The sequence below is a fragment of the Xenopus laevis genome, chromosome 1L (genome assembly GCF_017654675.1).
Source record: "Xenopus laevis strain J_2021 chromosome 1L, Xenopus_laevis_v10.1, whole genome shotgun sequence".
NCBI lineage: Eukaryota > Metazoa > Chordata > Amphibia > Anura > Pipidae > Xenopus > Xenopus laevis.
This window is the reverse complement of record NC_054371.1, coordinates 230,625,083-230,642,450: the sequence shown is the minus strand read 5'-3', so window position 1 is coordinate 230,642,450 and position 17,368 is coordinate 230,625,083. Positions and strand designations below refer to the sequence as shown.

The window sequence follows — 17,368 nt, the reverse complement described above, 5'->3', positions numbered from 1 at the left end:
CCAACTGCCACCCAGTAGCTGAAGGGTTAATAACAGGCCTGAGTAAAGTCAAGGCTAGTGACGGGGAGAGTAGCCCACACATAGGGGAATAGATATATATGGGCTGGGGACAGGACTGTAAGAGGCCCATTTATTAAACCTCAAATTTTTCTGGTCGAAATTTTAAAGGGGAAAATTCAAATTTTAGTGATTTATTATACCCACAGCTGCTAAAAATCCACACATAGAACATCTGAAACCTGTCGAGGTCACGTAGAAGTCACTGGCAGATTTGCCTAAAGAGGTTCCTTAATATTGTGACCTGCGCTGGTTTTTATCCCATAATTTCCGATAAATTCGAGTTCTCACAGAGGCAATTCGATAAGTCAGTTTTTGGGGCATTAATTAGAAAAAGTCGAACAATTGGAATCGACGCACAAATTTGTTGCAACATTTTCAAGAAGAATTATTGATAAATGAGTTCAATTCATGGATGAGATTAAAAAAAAAAAAGAGAGAGAGAAACGCGAGTTTTAGTAAATACCCCCCCCATGTGTGGGATATTGGATACAGCCGGAAGGAACCAAACTAAACACTGGATCCAACACCTTTAAATTAACTGTTAGTGTGATGTAGAGAGGGATATTCTGAGACAATTTGCAATTGGTTTTCATTTTTTATTATTTGTCATTTTAGAGTTATTTAGCTTTTTATTCAGCAGCTCTCCAGTTCGCAAGTTCAGCCATCTGGTTGCTAGGGTCCAAATTCCCCTAGCAACCATGCATTGATTTGAATAAGAGACTGTGATATGAATAGGAGAGGTCTGAATAGAAAGACGAGGAATAAAAAGTAACAATACATTTGTCGCCTTACAGAGCATTTGTTTTTAGATGGGGTCAGTGACCCCCATTTGAAAGCTGGAAAGAGTCAGAAGAAGAAGGAAAGTAATTAAAGAGTAATAAAAACCAAATGAAAAGTTGCTTAGAATTGGCCATTCTATAACACACTAAAAGTTAACTTAAAGGTGAACTACCACTTTAATACAAAAATAAACAAAACCCCAAATTGTAATTTTTAGGCCAAGTACAACGAACTAAATGGCTGTATATATCAGGGAGAATTGTGCCCCTTTTTGTTACCCACAGTTTGACTCCCCTGAGAAAACACAGGCAATTCTCTCTCTAAAGAATTCAGCACTTTTCTCCCCTGAGGACTGAAAATACATTCAACTTTTATTATTATTATTATTATTTATTATGTGCTGGAGGGACCCCCCCATGTACTTACTTGGTACTGCCCTCGATCTGCCTTTATATTTCTACGTAAGGGAACCCTCTGCCTGTCCCTGTATTTGAGTAATGGGGGGCCCCTAATGACTGGCACCAGCTGAGTAATATCTGACCTCCCAACATTTTGGAAATAAGAGGGACAAAAAGATTTTTTTTTTTTTGACTGTGCTCATTTTTGTGGTCACACCCCCTAATTACCATGTTCATTTTACTAAATTTGGCAGGTTCTGAAAGTTTGAACACATTGGGTTATTCCAGTTTTGCTAATGAAGGTGAATGGCCCTTTAAACTGTGAAGTAATCCCAAGAGACCTGCTTCTCTTAAATTGTTACAAAAGTATCTAAGTATCTATTCTGGGCTCTCTGCCAAAAGCCAATTAAGTTTTAGAAACTGTTTTATCTTTTTCTGGCTGTTCAATGCAGGAGATCAAAGAGAAAGTCGGGACAGTCTGGGACAAGGGTAGGGAACCTGCGGCTCTGGAGCCTCATGCGGCTCTTTACCCTGCTTGCTGCGGCTCGGTCTTGCCTGTCACATTGTCTATACAGGCCTCGCACCTGCTGGCGGCACTCAAGAACCTGCCAGCAGGAGCGAGGGCTGTATAGATGTCCCAGGAGTGACAGGCAAGACCGAGCCGCAACAAGATGATTCATTATGGTCCTTACTGCGGTCACACATTCAAGACAAGAGAGGGAAGATCAGCCTGGAGATGTCACGGTCGACACCCAACAGCAGAACAAATGGCAAGCTCCCTGGTCTCAGCTCGTGCTTCACCTGTAGTGTGACCACCTTTGGCCTCGGGAGGAGCCTCAGCTACTTGGATGTCACCAGGACTTAAAGGAGAGGTGCAAGGCTAGAGGTTCTGGATAGGCAGAGGGGCACGACTGTTAGCGAGAGTCTTTGGGCCAAAGGGGGTAGGGGGTCACAACAGGAAACAAGCAGGTTCAAAACAGAATAGCAAAAGCTGAGATAGCACCAGGAACAAATTCCTATAATGGGCAATGTGAAAATCCAAACTGTGCCTTTAAATTCTTTTAAATTTCGCACCACTGCGCACTGACGTCACACGCCAACGCGCAAATAAATCAGGAAGGAACGCGCCGCACGCCCCCTAACCATTCCCCCAGAGGAGCAGCGTGGCAGCGTCCCTGCAGACCCCCTCCTGCTAGACCCCCAGGTACAGTTGTTACAGGAGCTTCAGAAACAGAAGTCACATTAAACAGACGAGAACACCAGCATTTAATAGTTTTAATTTATTTCAAAGTAGGACCTACACATACACACTGCACTTCTGTTTGTTGTATTCCCTTGTTGTAACAGTTATAATTAAAAAAAGGTTAAAACTTTTAAAAGCTTATAAGCCGTGTCATGTTTTGCGGCTCCAGACTATTTTTCTTTAGTGGAAGAGGGGGCAAAATGAGTCAAGGTTGCTGACCCCTGGTCTGGGACTACAGGCTGAGCAGTCAAAATTGAGACTGTCCCGTGAATAATGAGACCGTTAGGAGGTATGGCAACTCCTTTCTCCAGGCACAGGTAAGGAACAGTTCTTTCAGTGACTTGTGGTTCTTAAGAAACAGTTATAGGCAGCGCATAATCAGTAATGGAGTGGAACACTGATCTGCTGGAAGAACTCGCAGGACTTTAGTACATTCCCAGAGCTCAAGTGATTGAGGCTTGACATTAAGATTTCAGTGTCCCGTGACTGACACACTGATTTCAGTAGTCACATTTTATCCATTAAACACACTCCCTGTATAACGAGGCTTCCACATCCCTCATCCACAAGCTCATTATCCACCTAGGGTTGAATATCGAGGGTTAATTAACCCTCGATATTCAACCGTCAAAGTAAAATCCTTCGACTTCGAATATCGAAGGATTTACCGCTATTCCTACGATCGAAGGAATTAAATCCTTCGAAGGATCCTTCGAAGGATTTTAATCCATCGATCAAAGGATTATCCTTCGATCAGAAAATTGTTAGGAAGCCTATGGGGACCTTCCCTATAGACTAACATTGGCCTCGGTAGGTTTTAGGTGGCGAACTAGGGGGTCGAAGTTTTTTTTTTAAAGAGACAGTACTTGGACTATCGAATGGTCGAATAGTCGAAATGATTTTTAGTTCGAATCGTTCGATTGGAAGTCGAGGGTCGTAGTCGAAGGTCAAAGTAGCCCATTCGATGGTTGAAGTAGCCATATTCGACCATTCGAAATTTGAACTATTTTTCCTCTATTCCTTCACTCAAGCTAAGTAAATGGGCCCCCACGTGTTACACTGGAATGAATTAGTCTTTTCCTTATCCCTCCACTAGATGGCGCTCCAACACAGAAATGCTGTTACTGTATCTATCTATACACACACACACACACACACACACACACACACACACACACACACACACACACACACACACACACACACACACACACACACACACACACACACACACACACACACACACACACACACACACACACACACACACACACACACACACACACACACACACACACACACACACACACACACACACACACACACACACACACACTAAATGGGGTGCTAATTAATCCCATGCTAACAATTGGAATTGACGCACAAATTTGTTGCAACATTTCAAGTAGAATTATTGATAAATGAGTTCAATTCATGGATGAGATTATGATCACTGCGGTGTGTTAACAGGAGGCTTCGCTAGATACCCGTCACTCATCAATGGAGATTACTCACCACAATGGCGCGCCGATGTTATTCTCAGTATCCCGAGTGTAATGAACCACAAGACGATTTTGTCACACGTCCCACTCAGGCCGCTTTGGTGGGAATCTGCACCCCCATCAGTAGAGATCTCGCACCTCCATGAATGGGAAACATGTACCCTGGGATTAATTAGCAGCCCATTTAGTAAGTAACTACACGCAGTTGCTAACGGTAGAAGTCCATGGTTACCGATATGGCATGGTGAGAGTACGTCACCGGTGACAGCCGGAAAACGTTCAGGAACTAAACGACAGAAATCGCCAAACTTTTTTTTAATACAGATTATACATGTACTATAAAAACCTTAGTAACATATTGGGGGTCATTTATCAACACTGGGAAAATTTGCCCATGGGCAGTTACCTATAGCAACCAAATAGTGATTAGCTTTTTAATGCCAGCTGTAAGTAGAAAAATGAATGCAGCAATCTGATTGGATGCCATGGGTTACTGCCCATGGGCAAATTTGCCCAGTATTGATAAATGAACCCCAATATTGTCTCCTGGACTGCGGCTACGATGAACACCCTGGGTCTTTACGGCTACGTTTGTCTATGGACACATTCCGGTCCGTTGTGATTCCACTTGGTGTTTATAATCTGGCCGAGTTCAATACTTTCAGAGACACTATAAGGTTTATTCTTTTTATTGCAGAGGTTTATATTGATTTTAATGCAGATTTGAATATATATATATATATATATATATATATATATATATATATATATATATAGATAGATAGTCTGCATCAATGAGCATTTAGTCAATTGAAATATCTAATTGGAAGGCGATGATTGGTTCATTTGAATGGTGTATAGATTTTCCCCAGCCAATGAACTGGCTACACGTCATACAGTCCTTGCCTGACACACCCCCACTTGTCGTTTCCTGTATATCAACCGTTTTTTGGGGGGTTTTTTGCAGTGTTGTGTGACTTTGAGAAAGGCCGAAACGTTAAGTTTGTGCCCACATTAGTGCCTTTTTTGTGGACTTCATTAATAACATATTTAAGGATTGCACCCAGGCATTTATTTGACTCATTTTTTCGTGAGTGCCGGCATTGCACAAGTAGATAGAGATAGATATATATATATATATATATATATACATACACACACACACACACTTTTTTTTTCACACAACAGAAGGTAGAAAACACGGCAGGCCAAATGACAGGGAGAGGCTGCTGAAATGATGGAGGGCCCCAAATACTTAATTGTATCAGCTGTGACATAATACAAACGAATACAAAATAATATCTAATGTTACAAATCGTGATGGGTGTATTTCTCCCGTCTGGCGAAACGGCGAAAAATTTGCAGACAAATCGTGAAATCTGAAAGTTTCACAAAAAAATCGTGAAATGCAGACATTTTCCCGAAAAAATCATGAAAATCAGAAATGGACGCCCTCATCCAAACTGACGCTGGCGTTAAAGTCAATGGGCGTCCGAAGTGTTGACGAGTGTAAATTTTGACCCAATCGACCTTTTGGACAAAAATTCTTGACACCGACGAATGTATTCGCCGGGGGTAAAACACAAAAATTCCTCGCAAATTCATGCCAGGCGAATTTATTCGCCCATCACTAGTTACAAACAGATTTTCCATTCAAAGCTGCTGCTGTGAGGCTGGAGGTGCAGGGAATACCTCTGTAACTCCCTGAAACCCTGGCACTGACCCTGCTGTATGTGTCCCATGTAACCAAGTGATTGAAAGAGACCACAGCAAGCTCAATCCTGGGACAACCAATTCAAGCTCAAGCTCTTCAGGCAAAACACACAGGCTGGGGAGAGGGCGACAGGGGATATTACTGGTACCTGTTAGACCCGTTACACAGTCATTAGTACTAGTACCTTGTTATTACCTGGAACACAGGGGTTACTAGTGGAACCTGCAGCATTGGGGTTGCAGAGTTTAAACTTGTACCTTGTAGCACTGGGGGATTCCCAGGTTTGGTATCTTACAGCACCGACATGTGGATTTAATTCTGCTCCTTGACTCTTATGTACATTTAACAGTCTCAGATGTAAATGCAAAACTGTGCCCCTTAAAGGAGAACTAAACCCTAAAAACGAATGTGGCTAAAAATGTCCTATATTATATAGAGAACTTATTGCACGAGGCTAAAGTTTGAGCTTGTCAATAGCAGCAATGATCCAGGACTTCAAACTTGTCACAGGGGGTCACCATCTTGGAAAGTGTCTGTGACACTCACATGCTCAGTGGGCTCTGATTGGCTGTTGAGAAGCTAAGCTTAGGGCTCGTCACTAATTATCCAGCAGAAAATGAGCTTCCCTGGCTGTAATATAAGCTGATGCTACAGGTTTGCTGATTATTCAATTCTGATGCTAATTGCACTGGTTTCTGTGCTGCCATGTAGTAATTATGTGTATTAATTACTAATCAGCCTTATATTGTGATATTTCTATTCTATGTGTACTGTATATTGTGAGTGGCTCCCTAAGCTCAGTAAGTGACAGCAGCACAGAGCATGTGAATCAGTGAATCAGCAGAAAAGAAGATGGGGAGCTACTGGGGCATCTTTGGAGACACAGATCTTTACTGCTAAAGGGCTGTGGTTGCCTTGGGCTGGTACAGAAGCACAAAACATCATGTACAACATTTCTAGCTACTTCTTTAGTTAGGCTTTAGTTCTCCTTTAATGCCCATGTACAAAGCAATAGACCCCCGGCCAATATGGGAGACATATGGGAGCAGATAAGGAAAGACTGGATAAGAAATTGGAGAACAATAGTGTCTTGGAGGAAATGGATCAGTAACACCAACAGAGCCAGGCAAAAAAACTGATCTCTTTACATATAAAGAATGAAGGGCATTGGATTAAATGAGAGAAAGAAAAGGACTTACAACATGAAGTCTTGTTCCCAGCAGGGCTGGTCCCCCCGCACGGCTACAGTTGTGCTCTTCACATTTTGTACTTTTAATGTCACATATGTGTTAAACTTATCTACACAAGGAAAGAAGCACAAGTGTTAATATTTATAGATCTATCCACACACACAATTCAATTTTCAAAGGAATCTTTTTCATAAAGCAAAACAATAATTTTATTCCTGCGGAACTGTAACAGGTAAATTTGGCAAAAAATTTTTTTTTTTATTTTAATATGCATGGCCATGTATCCAACATAACAGTCCAAATGTTACTGAATTTATTTGCATTTTCGCATGCAATTTGCATTGACAGAATTGTTATACAGATACCTAAAACCTCAGCTGCCATAAAGCAGGACAGGACTGCTGCTTACAATGGGGATCAGATAGGATCTGTGCAGCCACTGGGACAGAATGTTCTATTATAAAGATAGCTAGAATCTCAGCTGCCATAAAGCAGGGCAGGACTGCTGCTTACAATGGGGATCAGATAGGATCTGTGCAGCCACTGGGACAGAATGTTCTGTTATACAGATAGCTAGAATCTCAGCTGCCATAAAGCAGGACAGGACTGCTGCTTACAATGGGGATCAGATAGGATCTGTGCAGCCACTGGGACAGAATGTTCTGTTATACAGATAGCTAGAATCTCAGCTGCCATAAAGCAGGACAGGACTGCTGCTTACAATGGGGATCAGATAGGATCTGTGCAGCCACTGGGACAGAATGTTCTGTTATACAGATAGCTAGAATCTCAGCTGCCATAAAGCAGGACAGGACTGCTGCTTACAATGGGGATCAGATAGGATCTGTGCAGCCACTGGGACAGAATGTTCTGTTATACAGATAGCTAGAATCTCAGCTGCCATAAAGCAGGACAGGACTGCTGCTTACAATGGGGATCAGATAGGATCTGTGCAGCCACTGGGACAGAATGTTCTGTTATACAGATAGCTAGAATCTCAGCTGCCATAAAGCAGGACAGGACTGCTGCTTACAATGGGCATCAGATAGGATCTGTGCAGCCACTGGGACAGAATGTTCTGTTATACAGATAGCTAGAATCTCAGCTGCCATAAAGCAGGACAGGACTGCTGCTTACAATGGGGATCAGATAGGATCTGTGCAGCCACTGGGACAGAATGCTCTGTTATACAGATAGCTAGAATCTCAGCTGCCATAAAGCAGGACAGGACTGCTGCTTACAATGGGGATCAGATAGGATCTGTGCAGCCACTGGGACAGAATGTTCTGTTAAACAGATAGCTAGAATCTCAGCTGCCATAAAGCAGGACAGGACTGTTGCTTACAATGGGGATCAGATAGGATCTGTGCAGCCACTGGGACAGAATGCTCTGTTATACAGATAGCTAGAATCTCAGCTGCCATAAAGCAGGACAGGACTGCTGCTTACAATGGGGATCAGATAGGATCTGTGCAGCCCCATGACCCATACATAACTAAAGGATATCATTGCCCGAATTTGGCATAAAGCCCATCCCCATTGCACTGGCCCCTTAAAGCACCACCAGTAATATTTATAGGAAAAAATGTCTGTTTTGCTAATTAACCTATGGACATTACTATTTACTGCCTCAAACTATTTTAGGCTCCCCTTTTTGTGCCCCTACCTGTGGGCAAGTCCATAAGAGCTGTATTAGGAAGTGAATTCATTTTATCAGCAAGGTCAGCACCAAGTCAATGAAAGAGGGGGATTCAGGGGCTGCAGATATTTTGTCCTACGTCTGTATGTGCATCTTCCTATAATAAAATTATTGCCTTTTTCTCAGTAAAAAGGAAACGGTATCGTGATGTCAACGAAGATACATTTCTTATTGGAAGCAAAACCAGCCTATTGGGTTTATTTAATGTTAATTTGATTTTCTAGCTTTCTGGATAATAGGTCCCAAATCTGTATTCAAAGAAAACAGGAATAATAATTGGAGAAAAGGCTAGATTGGCCCCTAGGCTATAGCCTGTGTATGGATCAGCTGAGCATGATATCAGTCTAACAGACGTGAGATTTCAAGGAAATTAACAGGGAGTTATAGTTTTACTTTCTCACGTGGTTGTATTGAAGCCAATGGGGATTTCCCAATATAATATGTAATGGTGTATATTTTCAGTGACTAGCTAGCCAATGGCTTCCTCCTTACTCTGTGCTGCAAATTTAAAGGCACATGAACACCATTGACTTTGCCCTTGTGATTCCTTCTAAACTCTGATTCCCACGCAATGAGCAAGTCCATCTGTCGCTGGGATTCCTGGGGATTAGGGTGACAAGGCAATATTGGGCCATGGTTAATAGGTCATCAGCTGCTCAGTACAGATCAACCAAACGCAGGATAAACAAGTGCTGGTGTGTAAACCTACTTGTAGATACCGATGTACTGCCCCTTTAACATATAAATATTCCATCCCTCAGCTTCTGCTTTACACCCAATACATTACAATACTCTGTGTTTCACACCCTCCGACCTGCCCTGTGTCTTGTACATGAATAGCGGGAGCTGCTGCCCCCCAAGTTGGGACAGTTTTAGGGTCGGAAGAAAAGAGATATAGGAACCATAGAGATCAGGGGCAGAAATTTAAAGGGATACGGTCATGGGAAAACATGTTTTTTTCTAAACTCCTCAGTTAATAGAGCTGCTCCATCGGAATTCTGCACTGAAATCCATTTTTCACAAGAGCAAACTGATATTTATCCAGTGTAGGATCCGTTATCCGGAAACCCTTCATCCATAAACCTCCGAATTACGGAAAGGCCACTACATTATAATTAATTAATCCACTATTTTGGATTCAGTCGAACCCCTGAATCCTTTGCGAAAGATTTGGCCGAATACCGAACTGAATCCTAATTTGCATATGCAAATTAGGGATGGGAAGGGGAAAGCATATTTTAGTTCCTTGTTTTGTGACAAAGTCATGCCATTTTCCCCCACGCCCCTAATTTGCATATGCAAATTAGGATTTGGATTCGGTTCGGCCGGGCAGAAGGATTCTGCCAAATTCTGAAAAAATTCTGAAAAAGGCAGAATCCTGGATTCAGTGCATCCCTAATTATACAGTGAATAAAATACCCCCTCTTGTAAAATATAAGGATATTATAAGTTACCGAGGAGTTTCATGACCATATAAAAGTACGAGGCCGAAGGACGAGTGTTTTTATACAGGTCATGGAATATCCTCATATTTTGCAACTGGGGGTACTTTATTTATTATAATACACAAATTTCAGTGAGTCATGTGACAGAAATGACATCAGAACTCACCGTTTATAAGGATATCATTTACAAAATATTCATGGCTTTTGTGTATTATAATGAAATAACTCAGATTTTAAAAAAAATGATTTCCTTTTTCCTTGTAGTTATGAAACAGTCACTTGTACTTGATCCTAACAAGGATATAATCAATCCTTATTGGATGCAAAACAATTCTATTTGGTTTAATTCATGTTTAATTGATGTTTTAGTAGACTTAAGGTATGGCGATCCAAATTACAGAAAGACCCCTTAACTGGAAACCCCCAGGTGCAGAGCATTCTGGATAACAGTTCCTATACCTGTATTTAATTTTGAGATCTGACATGGGGCTAGACATATTGTCAGTTTCCCAGCTGCCCCCAGTCATGTGACTTGTGCTCTGATAAACTTCAATCACTCTTTACTGCAAGTTGGACTGATATAACCTCATCCCTTCCCCCCCCCCCAGCAGCCTAACAACAGAACAATGGGAAGGTAACCAGATAGCAGCTCCCTAACACAAGATAACAGCTGCCTGGTAGATCTAAGAACAACACTCAATAGTAAAATCCAGGTCCCACTGCGACACATTCAGTTACATTGAGTAAGAGAAACAACAGCCTGCCAGAAAGCAGTTCCATCCTAAAGTGCTGGCTCTTTCTGAAATCACATGACCAGGCAAAATGAGCTGAGATGCACCTACACACCAATATTACAACTAAATACACTTGCTGGTTCAGGAATGACATTTTATATTGTACAGTTAATTATTTGCAGTGTAAACAGTGTCATTTAGAAATAAAAACTACATCATAAAATCATGTCAGAATCCCTTTAAGTACAAGGGTGCGATTCTTAAGCAGTTTTCTTTATTTAACTGCAACTCCCGGCTGCTGGGAGTTGTAGTCCAACAAGAGCTTAGAGACCCAGGTTGTACATGTCTGATTTATATATCTGCCTCCTGGTGATTATAAGAGTGAAACAGATGGAGGCAGCGGCAGGAGGAAAGAAGGGGGTCGGGGATTAAAGCATTAGTCGGAGGCTGCACAATGCGGGTCATTCAGCAAATCATTTCTAACAGAACAAATCAAATCACTTGGCTTCTCGGGACATGGCAAAGATCTCCTTAGATTCCTCCTCCATTGTTTCTATATATGGTGGGGCCTGTAACAAGCAGTTTATAGAGGACCCTCTAATTCTAGTCTTACTCTGTAAACCCTTCTCTTTTACATTTTTGTAAGATTCCTTATAAATGAATGTAAAGAGCTGCGCTATATAAATGATGCTGATGATGATGACGATGAAGTGACGAGGGGCTCCTCATATATAGCTGTTATATCATGTGACACATAAATATAATAGGTAAGTGGGAGTGGCCTGTAACAGGCAGTTTATATAAGAGTGCCTGTTTTAAAGGACAAGCAAACTAAGGCTTTGTTAGGTTTCAGATGAACACATTCAGAATATGGCACATAATGTATATAGAGGGTTATTTAAAGGAGAAGGAAAGGCTAAAGGTAAGTAAGCTTTATCAGAAAGGTCTATAATATAAATACACCAGTAACCCCTCAAAGTAATGCTGCTCTGAGTCCTGTCAAAAGAAACAGCACATTTCTTTCCTTCTATTGTGTACTCATGGGCTTCTGTATCAGACTTCCTGTTTTCATCTTAAACCTCCAGGGCTAGGGCTTGAGCATGCTCAGTTTGCTCCTCTCTCCCTCCCTCCTCCCATCTCTGCTGTAATCTGAGCTCAGAGCTGTAAGTGAGCAGGGAGAGACTCAGGCAGGAAGTGATGTCACACCAAGTTTATATGGCAGCTTCTATCCTAAACAAACAGAGACAGTGTCTAGTGCTGTTTACTCAGGTATGGTAAGGCATTCTGCAGAATAAATATAGTGTTCTAGCTTGCACTATTGAGGCTAATCTGTTGACAATAAAGCGTCTTGGAGCTTTCCTTCTCCTTTAAAGGGTAAGTGAGAGACTCATCTAGGAAACCTGTTCATTTAGAAGATTTCATGCAGGAAAGGGAAGACGTTTAGCTCTCAGAGGGATTAAGTGGTTTAATCTCCAGTGCCACAAATACCACAATGAATGAAATGTTCTCATTCAGCAGTCACTAGAGAATAGAAGCACTGGGGGTGAGAGAAATAAACGTACAGTATCAGCAATGAAAACCGTCCTTATTTAATGAATTTGGACTTTTATTGAACTTGATTTATGCGTTTCTTTTATTAACCTCATCTACTAAGCAACACCCCGGCAGCGTTATTACTCCATCTGCCCCCATTAAACCTGTAAAAGTCTGGGATTAGAACAGCGACACTTCGACCAATTACCCCTTTCTTGGCAGGATTGTTAGTTGCACCTTCCAAACGGAAAACTGTAGATACAGTCAAAGCTTCACAGGTCTGGGGTGTCCGTATGTACTCAATACACTCTCACTGGAGACAGTGCCCAGGGACAGGATCATTCACCACCAACAGGAGGTATACTCAGGTAAAGCAAATTGTTAAAGGGTAAGTAAAGCCAAAGTTAAAAGCACCCTTGTTTTAAAAGTATCATAGTACAGAACTGGGGCTTCACTCCCTCCAATAGCAGCTTTATACCTTAAAGGGATTCGGTCATGATTTTTATGACGTAGTATTGATTTCTAAATAACACTGTTTACACTGCAAATAATTCACTGTACAATATAAAATGTCATTCCTGAACCAGCAAGTGTATTTAGTTGTAATATTGGTGTGTAGGTGCATCTCAGCTCATTTTGCCTGGTCATGTGATTTCAGAAAGAGCCAGCACTTTAGGATGGAACTGCTTTCTGGCAGGCTGTTGTTTCTCCTACTCAATGTAACTGAATGTGTCTCAGTGGGACCTGGATTTTACTATTGAGTGATGTTCTTAGATCTACCAGGCAGCTGTTATCTTGTGTTAGGGAGCTGCTATCTGGTTACCTTCCCATTGTTCTGTTGTTAGGCTGCTGGGGGGAAAGGGAGGGGGGTGATATCACTCCAACTTGCAGTACAGCAGTAAAGAGTGACTGAAGTTTATCAGAGCACAAGTAACATGACTGGGGGCAGCTGGGAAACTGACAATATGTCTAGCCCCATGTCAGATTTCAAAATTAAATAGAAAATAGAAAACGGTTTGCGCTTTTAAAAAAACAGATTTCAGTGCAAAATTCTGCTGGAGCAGAAATATTAACTAATGTGTTTTGAAAAAAACATGTTTTCCCATGACAGTATCCCTTTAACCCCAGACCCCACTTACACGATGCATGTAGGCTAGGGCCCTGAAAAGGAGGGCCACCCATGTAAAGTAAATGGGTAAATTTATATTTTTACCCTATTAATAACATTGGCATAATATCACTGACCTTCCTATATATTTATCTTTATTCCCTATTAATAACATTATGATCACTGACCTTCCTATATATTTATCTTTATTCCCTATTAATAACATTGGGATCACCGACCTTCCTATATATTTATCTTTATTCCCTATTAATAACATTGGGATCACTGACCTTCTATATATTTATCTTTATTCCCTATTAATAACATTGGGATCACCGACCTTCCTATATATTTATCTTTATTCCCTATTAATAACATTGGGATCACTGACCTTCCTATATATTTATCTTTATTCCCTATTAATAACATTGGGATCATTGACCTTCCTATATATTTATCTTTATTCCCTATTAATAACATTGGGATCACTGACCTTCCTATATATTTATCTTTATTCTCTATTAATAACATTGGGATCACCGACCTTCCTATATATTTATCTTTATTCCCTATTAATAACATTGGGATCACTGACCTTCCTATATATTTATCTTTATTCTCTATTAATAACATTGGGATCACCGACCTTCCTATATATTTATCTTTATTCCCAATTAATAACATTGGGATCACCGACCTTCCTATATATTTATCTTTATTCCCTATTAATAACATTGGGATCACTGACCTTCCTATATATTTATCTTTATTCCCAATTAATAACATTGGGATCACTGACCTTCCTATATATTTATCTTTATTCCCTATTAATAACATTGGGATCATTGACCTTCCTATATATTTATCTTTATTCCCTATTAATAACATTGGGATCACTGACCTTCTATATATTTATCTTTATTCCCTATTAATAACATTGGGATCACTGACCTTCCTATATATTTATCTTTATTCTCTATTAATAACATTGGGATCACTGACCTTCCTATATATTTATCTTTATTCTCTATTAATAACATTGGGATCACTGACCTTCCTATATATTTATCTTTATTCCTATTAATAACATTGGGATCACTGACCTTCCTATATATTTATCTTTATTCCTATTAATAACATTGGGATCACTGACCTTCCTATATATTTATCTTTATTCCCTATTAATAACATTGGGATCACTGACCTTCTATATATTTATCTTTATTCCCTATTAATAACATTGGGATCAATATCACTGACCTTCCTATATATTTATCTTTATTCCCTATTAATAACATTGGGATCACTGACCTTCCTATATATTTATCTTTATTCCCTATTAATAACATTGGGATCACTGACCTTCCTATATATTTATCTTTATTCCCTATTAATAACATTGGGATCACTGACCTTCCTATATATTTATCTTTATTCCCTATTAATAACATTGGGATCACTGACCTTCTATATATTTATCTTTATTCTCTATTAATAACATTGGGATCACTGACCTTCCTATATATTTATCTTTATTCCCTATTAATAACATTGGGATCACTGACCTTCCTATATATTTATCTTTATTCCCTATTAATAACATTGGGATCAACCATAATTTTTACCAGCCAAGCCGGTAAATCACTCGCCAGGTGGTACCCCTTACCCCTAGGTTGGGTTGTACTTGTCACATAACTAGTGGTGTAACGTCAGTTTCTTAGACCTCCATCCAAGTCCAGTTACTGTGACTCCTATCAATTACCTGACGCACAAGTGAATGGATGTGACACATGGTTACAGGCATTGGGGGATATGTCGGGGGATATGTGGGGGGATATGGGACCCTTTCTGGGACCCCTGTGACTCCGTGGCTGCATTTACACCACTACATGTAAATGTCCTAATGAACTGGGCAGCACCAGATCCTGAACTCATGTTTCCCTATTAAATGTAAAGAAAGAGGAAAAAATAATAATTAAAACTTTACCTGGGGGTCCATGAAGTTTGGCCTTTTTAACTGAAAAAGACAAAGAAAGACACATTAGTTCTGTGTATCAGAATGGGATTTAATCAAATGAAAACACCCACTGAAACCCCTGTACCTACAATGCAGAGTCATTCAGGCCGATGTTATGGATAAGGGGTCTAGTTGGACAGAAGCCGGCGTAACTACTAGTTCCTTCAGAAAATACTGGCAGTTGCAGACAGTTACAGAAGAAGTTACTGTTGACTATTCCCCAAAAAAAGATTAGTGCTTCTCCATGGCACCCCACCACGATAGGACACAAAGGTATCCCCCCCCAACGCCTGACCCATTTATCTTGCCAGTGGCCTGTTTTATTAACTTCAAACTGTCACAGTTGAATTGTATTGTTCAGTAAGGAAGTGAAACATAAAGAAAGAGCAAACTGTCATCTGAGAACTTGATGCTCACACTGGCAGCCTTTAAGATCAGCCTTCTCTGAGGACATGACAAACCAGTGAGAGGAATTAACTGATGTAACAACATTTACTGTTCACTCCCAGGTAATTCCCAGAAACTTGTACAATTACAATTTTTCTCCCAAAAAAACAGTTGTATGTCTTTATATAAAAGAGTATTACTTATCTGTCTCATTTGCTTCCCGGACCACCCAACCATGGCCAACTACACCCAAGGTCCACCCTGCCCTCTCCCACGCAAGCACCCACATTTCACACTTTTATGTTTCAGGGCCCCCCTCTAACATGGATCCTCTGACTGAAGTACCTTCACCCCCCCCAACAGCAGCCCTGAGGGTACCTTACATTCTCTTTCTTATTTGACCTAAATACTCCCCGGGGACCTCCCAGGTAACATGCGAATACTCCAGTGCATGGTTGCTACACTATATATGGATTTCTGAAACTGCAACCTGGAGAGCTGCTAAATAAAGCTGCTAATAACTCAAAAACACAAAAAAAAAAATGACGACCAATTGGAAATTGTCTCAGAATATCCCTCAAACTATCCCATGTGGATCATTCTGTGCATAAACAACATTACACACCGGATACATCTGGTTTGTTCCATTCTCATTTGATGGGGGTGTGAGGTGGAACATGGTTTGAAGTATTTGGGATGTAAAGCTGCGCACACATATAATTAGGGACGTGACAGAATTATAATGGCTGCAGAAACGTGTGCAAATTCCACTACAGACACAACAGGAGGGATACGAGGCTCAGCCCCTATAGTAACAGGCACACGAGGGTTAATAGATCATGTGCTCCCAATAACAATATCCTGCGTGTGCCTTATAAAGTGCTCAGAGAGACAGAAATAGACACTTGCTTTGCTCCTGCTGCGGCACCTGTAGGATGTGTGAGTACAAACATAATTAGCCTGTCTATTCTGTATATATTAATGTGCCTGTGTGGGCAGGGGATTCCTCTGATTGTATCAGCTCCAAGTCCCTGCTGTGTCCCTGATTTATTAGAGAAATGCACATTATTTAGGGCCATGATCCCCGACCCCCAGCACCTATTGTTACACCTAGAAGAAATATTTGGGGGGTTTTTTTATGAACATGATCTGCTCCCTACAGACCAATTGGTTACACGATTTATATTTTTATAGTTTTTGAATTATTTGCCTTCTGATTCTTTCCAGCTTTCAAATCACTGACCCCATCTAAAAAACAAATGCTCTGTAAGGCTACAAATGTATTGTTATTGTTACTTTTTATTCCTCATCTTTCTATTCAGTCCTCTCCTATTCATATTCAAGTCTCTTGTTCAAATCAATGCATGGTTGCTAGGGGAATTTTGGCCCTAGCAACCAGATGGCTAAAAGTGCAAACTGGAGAGCTGCTGAATAAAAAGCTAAATAACTCAAACACCACAAATAGCAAAAAGTTAAGACCAATTGCAAAGTGTCAGTATATTCCTCTCTACATCCTACTAAAAGTTCATTTAAAGGTGAACAACCCTTTAAAAGGCCA

At 40.6% G+C, this 17,368-nt stretch overlaps 1 protein-coding gene across 6 annotated transcripts in view; it reads right to left on the bottom strand.

The window, feature by feature from the left end:
- Window positions 1–17,368, bottom strand: part of LOC108718947 (protein unc-13 homolog B) — a 193,185-nt gene that overhangs the window by 144,822 nt on the left and 30,995 nt on the right. For all 6 annotated transcript variants that reach the window (XM_041570506.1, XM_041570508.1, XM_041570519.1 and 3 more), the window contains exons 3-4: window positions 15,394–15,423; window positions 6,897–6,996 (exon numbers count right to left, since the gene is read on the bottom strand). In XM_041570506.1, coding sequence (XP_041426440.1) covers window positions 6,897–6,996; window positions 15,394–15,423 — 130 coding nt within the window. The remainder of the gene's footprint in view (window positions 1–6,896; window positions 6,997–15,393; window positions 15,424–17,368) is intronic.